At 39.5% G+C, this 9199-nt stretch overlaps 1 protein-coding gene across 4 annotated transcripts; it reads left to right on the top strand.

Annotated features, from left to right (window-relative positions):
• The first annotated feature begins 596 nt into the window (after window positions 1–596).
• Window positions 597–5755, top strand: LOC121721314. Of its 4 annotated transcripts, none has more exons than XM_042108161.1 (9): window positions 597–744; window positions 898–1215; window positions 1326–1530; window positions 3741–3895; window positions 4273–4374; window positions 4618–4649; window positions 4978–5077; window positions 5272–5309; window positions 5412–5755. In XM_042108161.1, exons 1-9 carry the CDS (start codon window positions 699–701, stop codon window positions 5547–5549), a joined length of 1134 nt encoding a protein of 377 aa, XP_041964095.1. In that variant the 5' UTR covers window positions 597–698; the 3' UTR covers window positions 5550–5755. The 4 variants fall into 4 exon arrangements, with proteins under 4 accessions (XP_041964095.1, XP_041964094.1, XP_041964093.1 ...); XM_042108160.1 differs by having other exon boundaries at window positions 4246–4374; XM_042108159.1 differs by having other exon boundaries at window positions 4219–4374.
• The last annotated feature ends 3444 nt before the right edge of the window (window positions 5756–9199 follow it).

Here is a 9199-nt window from a genome sequence, read left to right as displayed (position 1 = left end):
TTGCAGACGCACCGTCCCACACAGATCAACTACTTCACTTACTTTTGGCACATTTGAATTTCCAGTCAAATCAGGTGAAATATTATAAATACACCAATTGTTTCTGACTGGTCTAAATCAAGTTGATGTTCGATAACATAGCCTAAAATAAGGGCATTTGACATACTCTAGGTCATAAAATACAGAAGTCGTAAAATAAAGTAGACAGCCTACGAACAATATCGTCCATTTACAAGAGATATAAGCCTAATTGCAAAAATAAGTGAATACGCCTGTTAGGCTAACTTTTGTTGTGTCACTATCAGACACTAAGATCTAAGGTTCTCAGTCTCCATCAGGGTGAAAACTGTGTTTATAATCTAGCACGGTCTTGAAGAAAATGGACATGGAAACCACATTGCTTGAACAGACCAATTCATGACAGGCTTCCAAATGTCATCCAACAGTGCTATTGTTTTCTAAATGTGGTTTCATCCAACAGTGCTATTGTTTTCTAAATGTGGTTTCATCCAACAGGTATTGTTTTCTACCATCGGTGTCAAAGGTGTCTGCAGACCACAAGGGCTATTACGCAGCTTTTATGTTACGTGGACAAATCGACCCTAAAAAGGAAATACAAAACGAAGTGCATCCTCTCTCTCTTTTGCTCCCAGCCAGGGCACTGCGCAGCAGACAGACACAGATTTAGTCAAAACAATATGGCCATATTAGGCATAGCCATTTTCATCCTTGTCTTTATCCTTGGTAAGTCATTTTGCGTTGTTATCATATTTAAGCCTATATCTTTCTGGATGCAGCAGTGTTAGTCTATTGGTTGAGGTTAAATTTGATTGTCTAACGAACATAGGCCTATACAGGCTAAAAAACTTCAACCAATTGTTTAATTTATTTTTGCAGATTACTCTGCGTGTGAGAGGAGGTTAATACTTGCAAAGGTTGGTGAAGATGTTTCAATTACCTGTCCTTGCCCGACATTCATACCGTGTGAGGCTAATTTCATTCGCTGGATGAAAGTCGCTGTGAATGGCAGTGTGACAATTATAAACACCGGCTGTGGACAATCTTGTCGAATCTCTCAGAAAATTGTCAACAATTCCCAAATTGAGTTGACTATTCAACGGGTGACGAGAGATGATGAGGGGCGATATTACTGTGACAAGAACACGGCATCGGTTCTCACATTTAGAGGAAAGGGTACATATCTTCAAATTAAAGGTAAGAAAGTCAATAAACCGATGGATTAAAGGCAGGGATATATAACTAGGCAAAATGTCTTTCAGTCACATCGAAGCCTTATTGGTTTTTACCTGATAATGGTGTTTCAGATGAGAGCTGGAGCAACAGGAGTGAAGTGACTTTGTTGAGAGAATTCAAAAGATCTACAATGAAACCAAATTTATATGAGCTTCAACATGGATCTCTGCTATGCCTTGTGACTGGTTTGCTCTCTCCGAATATCATCATCATGTGGCATTCATCCCACGGACGAATGGCATCTGGTCAGACCTGGGTATCTGACACAAGCAAAGGGTAACAAAATAGCTATATATAGCTATCAGTGAATTAATTTGCATACATTTTAATGTAACCTCTGTCCTCTGAATACTGAGAAATCCTCAAATTGCATATAATCAATTTCATCCTAAGAATACAAGCCATTTTATCAGCGTTATGGATGTGACATGAAATGGACACACTTTTGTGAGAGATTACAGGTTTTCTACAAACTCTGCACATGCACACACACGCACACACACACACACGCACGCACAGTCGCACACATACAGACAGGCAAGCACACACACACATAAACACATACAGACAGGCAAGCACACACACACACACACACATATGAATGCAGACACATAAACACACACACACAGGCACGCATATGCATGTGGGCATGCAAACACACACGCGCACACACACACACACATAAACACACAAACACAGGCACGCATACGCACATGCGCGCACACACACAGACACACACACGCACACTCTTATAAACAAAAGCAAACTCTCATATGCACACACTCATTTACATGCACATGAGTTGCAGGAGTAGGAGATGGAGACAAATTGACAAGCGTGATTTATTTTTGCGAAGAGAATATGCAGGACTGAGAGGCGGTCATATTTTGTACCGCTATGTGGTACATCTAGTTTATTGCTGCCGTTACTCATGTTACTCTGTGGGTATTAGTTACAGAGGACCTGACACTCCAAATGCTGGCATATCGCGTCATTTAAAATGAAACTGTGTTAAGCAGACATGAACGGCAGGCTGAACAGATCTGCAACAGAAGGAGGTTGCTATGTTAACTCCAGCTGCAAAGTCAGCCATCTTCACCAGCTAACACGATAATCCAGTTACTGTACAACAACAGTATGACAGTTACGGGAAGATAATGGCTCAGATTTTTATTAGGCCACTTGAAAATAGGCTATGGCTAGGCTAATCACTGGAGGTATTTTAATATTATGTTTGTTTTGCTAATGCTTAGGCGAGGCCTCCCTGTGGTTTTCATCAACTTAATAATCTTTGAAATGTCAATTGTAAACACTAAGGTGAAATGCATTGAAACTGACATGCCAGAACAGACGTTTTATCGGCTTTGAGGTATAATAAAGTCTCCAGTCTTGTAAATTTACATAATGTAACATCCATAACGTCACATCCATAACGCACCATTAAAGGTTTTAAAAGTAAGAAAGGGGCACAATTTGGTTATCACACTTTACATTGATATAAATCAGCTTTGCACAGACACTATGGGCATTGTCACATCAACACTGTATGTGTAGCATAAACTTTTCCTATAAAACGTTATGGATGTGACATGGCCATGGAACTTGCTGACTTAAAAACAAAAGCCTTACAAATGTAAGGAGTTGCGCTCTTAAAGGCAAGCTGAGCATAGACATTGCTCTACCATTCCCTTGTCAATGTGGAATTTGTCAAATTACACAATTTGTTTGAACCTTGGGTCTATTTATCCACTTTTTAAATATGTATAATATTATGTGAAAAATGTTGTTTCTGGTATGGTTGCACACCATATTTATGATGTGAAAAGAGTGTCATTCTCCATCAAATTCAATCAGATCAGTTACAAACAATAAAATATAGACCTAAATGAAGAGTTGATGAACAGTTCTATTTGCGTATGCACAACTTTTTTTTCCATGGTAAGGACCTTTGCATGGAATTGCCCTATGAACACTACATCATTCACAGAATTATACAGCCAAAATAACAAATATAATTATTCTATTATTATTATTATTATTATCATTATTATTATTATTATTATTATTATTATTATTATTATGCCTGTTGTTGTTATTAGTAGGCCTAGAAGAAGAAAGAGAAATTAGACTGAATAATTATTGATTATAGTTATTTTCCTCCGTCTTTTGCCTACTAAAAATTTCTGTGTTATAGCATCACAATTATCAAAATGTGAGGCTATGCACAACTGGATCAAATTCTAGCTGCACAACAGGATCAAAGACATCTATTTGAAGACTTCTATTTATTGATTAAATATGTTTATTACCAGACATCTGTAAATAAGAATTGTGGTTTTGATATCAGAAATGCAGTAGTTTATGCAGTAGTTTATTATATAGATTTGTTAATAAAATAATACGTTTTTCCATAATTTATTGATGAAGCCATTGAGGCTTTTGAAGAAAAGAGATAATGTGTTTCCTGTCTGTTCATTCTAAAATAGTTTCACTGCTGGAAGCCGGCTACAAATAAATGTGACCACTGGCAAGAACCTCCACATTACCCAGAATGCCAAGGGGCCTGGAGAGGAATGGTGGTGTGAGGTGCATCATGACAACTTCACATTGAGTGCCATGTCTTCTCTGGACAATAATACAGGTAACATCTCTTTACTACCTGAGGTCTTTCTAGACGTAACTGAGATGAACTAATGACCCCCCCCCCCCCCCCCCCCCCCGATGTCATAAGGTCCACTGATGTTCCTGAGTGGTGTTCTGTGTTCTGTGTGATGTTGTGTGAGGTCTGTGATGTCTGTGAGGTCTCCTGAGTGGTGTTCTGTGTGATGTTCCTTCTCCAGTTCCAGAGTGGTGTTCTGCTGTGTGTGATGTTCCTTCCGCAGTTCCAGAGTGGTGTTCTGTTGTGTGTGTTCACTGTTCCAGAGGGGTCTTCTGCTGTGTGTGATGTTCCTTCTCCAGTTCCAGAGTGGTGTTCTGCTGTGTGTGTTCCAGAGTGGTGTTCTGCTGTGTGTGTTCCAGAGTGGTGTTCTGCTGTGCTGTATGCGGTCGTGTCTCTTGTCCTGCTGTGTGTGTTTTCTCTGGTCCTACTCACCTCTCACTGGTTCCTGCACTCACACAGAGGTTTGCTGCACATAAGGGAAACACGCAATGTCAAGAGCTCTTTCATAATCTTATCATTACAATGTATTGAAATATGCAGGAAATGTTTCTATTTTAACTGACAATGTAGGTGAAATACACATTAAGCTTTCAGACATTTGATATAAACATTATACATGATAAAGTCAAAGGTATGTACTCTCTGGCAGAATCATTGTGATGGCTAACTGAGTTTATTTATTTTCTTACTGCTCTACTGTGCAGGAGTTTCAGTCACCACCAGCTCACCTTCTCAGGTAAGATTTATGTGTGTACACAATTTTAATGTGTTTAATGTTTAAATGCCGCTCCGTCCGGCATTTTATGCCTTATATGTTTGTCTAGTGTGTGCTGATTATTATTATTTACTGTGTTTACTCTGTAAAGCAACCTTGGGTGCTTTGAAAGGCGCTATGTAACAAAAAAAAAAATATATATTATTATTATTATTATTATTATTATTATTATTATTATTATTTATATGTGTACACAATTTTAATGTGGTGTTTATATGTGTACACAATTTTAATGTGGTGTTTATATGTGTACACAATTATCCTGAATCCTCCGTGTTCACTCTGACAGGATGGTGCTGGCTCAGGAGCGAGATTACAGCTCACCCAACTTCCCACATCCACAGGACAACCTTCAAACAGTGGTTCAGAAGTGTACAGCGTCCTAAAATGTGGGATCAATGTGGATCAATAAAATATCTATCTATCTATCTATTCTTGAATTTCCCCTGGAGGATCAATAAAGTCTCTATCTATCTATCTATCTATCTATCTATCATGTGTTATGTTCATTTGAATAGTGTGTTTGATGAGTCAGAAAGCAATGCTTTGGAAGAATACTGATTGTGTTTGTGTGTTTCATCAGATCATTCTCACAATACAGTGTCTTCATCTGCTCATCAAGTAAGTGTGTGAGTGTTTCAGAACAGTGGTGTGTGGGACAGAGCTAAGATAGACGTTTTTAATTTGCCTTTCTGAGTGTTTCTGTTCACTCCCTCTCTCTAGAGTGATGTGTCAACCAGTGTGACATACTCTGCCCTGAGCTTTCAGCAGCCGCCACCAAGACCTGGGAGACGACGCAGAGAGAAAAACAGAGACTGGCACGCTCACATTTACAGCACAGTTCACACTCATGACACGTGAATGATTTGGTGAATTAAGGCGATAAAAAGAGAAATACAAAGGCACCGGACCACAGGATGCTCTGCAAGAGTGCAAGCTTTACAATTTACTCTCACTTACTCTCACTTCAAATAATTACTTTAAAGTCAATATTCTGTATGATATTGCGCATTGGTTACTTGGTCAAAATTGCACTCCATGGATGAAAATAAACATGTTAAACAACAGAGATGCTTCTTCTGACAATTTTTTTACATGTTGCACGAGCGACAGAGTAGGCCTACTATAAATGTCAGTTAAGCGTGAGACCCTGCAGAGAAATCAGGTAAAAAAAAAAAACATAATGTAGTCCGTGTTTGAAACATAACAGAATTATACAACAGAATGTGTCAGTAGCCTGTGTGGGTGACCACAGCAAATGAGACTGTGGGTGAGAGAATGACCACAATGAAAACATATCTCACAGGTTTCTTGTGCACAAAACAATGAAAACATATCTCACGGGTTTCTTGTGCACAAAACAATGAAAACATATCTCACGGGTTTCTTGTGCACAAAACAATGAAAACATATCTCACAGGTTTCTTGTGCACAAAAGAATGTCAACACCCCCTGTGATAGCTTAATGGTCTGTTTGTTCTCTTTCTGTTATAGTCAACCCACTCCCACCCACCTTGGTGAACCTGCACACTGAAGGCGATAAAGACGTGTCTAACCATGCATAGGCCATCTTCACCATAACCAGCTGTCCTCACTATACTAATGCACATTCTTTTCCTCTTTCAAGTCAAACATATATCTTGGCAAGCTGCATGAACTTGCACATTTGCACATGCCACGGGCAAGTAAAACACCACAAGATGTCACTCTGTGACCACCAGTGCTCATGTGTCTCTATCTCAGGAAAGGGTCGTCTGCATGACTACTGCATGCCTATACATATAATAATGCACTATAATGTTCATTTGTGTATTTATTTACTTGTTTATTTATGGGGCGGGGGGGGGGGGGGGGTTACACAAAACAAAATTACACCAAAAATCTTAATTTCCATTTGGGCGGATCTGAACTCAAGATTGCTAGTCTGGCTGTGACCTGCTAATTCTCAAAAGAAATACTTCATTGACTTCTTTAGGGGGTATGGAAAGGAGAAAGAATGTGAATTTTCATCTGCCTATTTTTCTCCAACACGAAGATGGAAAGAAAACAGATTGACCAACTGATGCAAAAATCAATAAGCTGTTGATAAATGTATGACTTGTTTGGTAGAAAAATAAAATCCTTAGGCCTACTTCTCTTAAAGTTCTTTCAATAGCCGACCTCAATAGCTGTTTTAAAATACTATGTCCACCATTATTTAACTTATCAAAACCAATCTAAAGGAAAACCAATGTCTACACCTCTCAGAATTAAGAAGTGGTGGCATACACCAGCACAACTGACTTCCTAACATATTAAAGGAACACTGTGTTAGTCCGGCAGCCCAACTGACTTCCTAACATATTAAAGGAACACTGTGTCAGTCTGGCAGTGCCACCACTTGCTTAGCTTGGCATAGTGAATGGAATCTTTTATCGCCGGATAGCATGTCCTGTGAGCCAACAACAACAAAAAAAGTCCCTAATTACTTCTTGTGGCCTACATACTCACAACGAGTACAAATGCCAATGCAGATTAAGACGAGGCGATTTCCTAAGCAGAATCTAAAATACCCCACTGAGGCTCCTTATTTGTTTGTTTGCCAGTGGTTATAAGTTTGCTTTTGTTGAGCTTCTACTGCTCAGAGTAAATGACTTCACATCCATTATGCCAGCACCATCTTCATCATCCAAGTGAACTACAATGTGCTTCAAATGCATAGCTTTGTTTGCATAGCTTAGCTTGGCAACCTTTTCATTATTATTTTATGTCATGTTTAATTTACAATGAAGAAAAAGTTTTTGACATTGTCCTAAACCCTTCAAAGGCTCTCTAGAGTTCAATACCATGTAGACTTCAGGGCGCTAAGAGTCTAAAGAGAGTGCTTACGGTCTACTGAAGTGTCTTTGTCCATGATCAAGATAATACCAGACTTGTGTGATTCAGAGGTTTTGCGCAATGTTGAAGTTCCTGCCTCTGTCACGTCTTCAGCCTTGACCTGATCATCTGCTTTTCTGCAACAGTCATTTACACCAATGATCTGGTATATCTGTCTATACGACCCACGGGCTTTGCTGTTCTTGAGGCCGATTATGTTGTGGGTTGATCAGCTTTTCTCCCAGGTGCACTGTCTACTAAAATTTCTGAAGAACTCACTCTCTGCATGATCACAATAATATCAGAATTGTGTGATTCCGAGGTGTTGTGCAATGTTGAAGTTTCTGCCTCTGTCACGTTTGTCATGTCTTCAGCCCTGACCTATTCGTCTACTTGTACGCAGCACAGTAACTTGTGCAAATAATCTCTTGTTGCATTTATGTCTATAAATGGCAGGCGTCGGGCATGCTGTGGTGCTCTTGAGGCTGGTGTTGTTTGTTCAGGATGTTGGCTGGTTTTACTGAGGTCATCTGGTGGACAAACTACGTAACGCCAATACTGGAAATCAGAATGTGAGTGTGTGTGCATGTGTGTGTGTGTATGCGTGCATGTGTGTGTGTGTGTGTGTGTGTGTGTTTGTGAAAGAGAGTGTGTGTAAGACAGTCCTGCACTTGACTTGACTTAATTGTAGCTCCTTTCCTTATCCTCTACCAGCAACCCTTCGCTCAACACCATCTACAGGCCGATGAGTGTACAGTCACTAAATGTACACATAAATTAATTTATTTTATACCTTATTTCATACCTATACCTATACCTAATCCTAACCCTAACCCTAACTTGTTATGACAAAAACCGAATGACACTTAATGACAGAGGCATTATGTCATAATCGTTTATGACTTCTTTATGACATGTTCATGACAGTGTCATGTCACTCTTATGTCGATACTGTCAAGTAAAGTGTAACCAAAATGTCTTCATCCTCGGTGCCATGGTTCAGGTAGTTATTTAGGAAAAACTGCATTTTTTGGGTTTCGGGGGGCCCAGTGCGGGAGGGGGGGGGGGGAGTGGCCCCCGGGGACCAAACGGAATTTTTCCGTAAAAGTCTAGTGGAGCTACATGTCCACTTAATTTCATGTGCCCCGGTGTTTCAGTGTCCTGGTTATCATTGACCAAAAATTCAGCGGCGGTCATGATAACTAGCCCATATTTGAGACTTAAATTATCCAAGTCTTTTGTGAAAGTTTTCCATTGCCTGAAAAAAAAAATCAAAGCCAATTTTCAGGGCAAGGAAGCCTAAATTTAGATATGAGAAACATAGGCTAATAGGCTAGCAGAAACATAGGCTAATAGGCTGGCCTAATTTATAAGTTGTGATAAGGCCACTGATGAACTGTGGCTCACAAGAAAAACATAGCCATAGGCTAAACCTAACTACATACAGTAGTAGTACATAGTGTATAAACCATACTACATAGTAGTACATAGTGTACTACTTTTTCTTTTTCATTCTCCACTCTGGGAAGCCCCACCTGTCCCCTATTGCCCCAGCAAGATGATAATGACATTAAAACATTATAGGCCTATTCATTCTATGGTTCCATGTTACATTTCCTTCCGGTGCCCTGCATCTGATGTATGCTGATCTCTGT

This window comes from Alosa sapidissima, chromosome 10 (assembly GCF_018492685.1).
Source record: "Alosa sapidissima isolate fAloSap1 chromosome 10, fAloSap1.pri, whole genome shotgun sequence".
Taxonomy (NCBI): domain Eukaryota; kingdom Metazoa; phylum Chordata; class Actinopteri; order Clupeiformes; family Clupeidae; genus Alosa; species Alosa sapidissima.
The sequence above is the reverse complement of the archived record's forward strand: the minus strand, read 5'-3'. Positions and strand labels throughout refer to the sequence as shown.

Coding starts and splice junctions, on each gene's coding strand:
- LOC121721314 (XM_042108159.1), top strand. CDS start 699: ATGGCCATATTAGGCATAGCCATTTTCATCCTTGTCTTTATCCTTG. Junction 1,216..1,325: donor TACATATCTTCAAATTAAAG/GTAAGAAAGTCA, acceptor ATGGTGTTTCAG/ATGAGAGCTGGAGCAACAGG. Junction 5,310..5,411: donor TGTCTTCATCTGCTCATCAA/GTAAGTGTGTGA, acceptor CCCTCTCTCTAG/AGTGATGTGTCAACCAGTGT.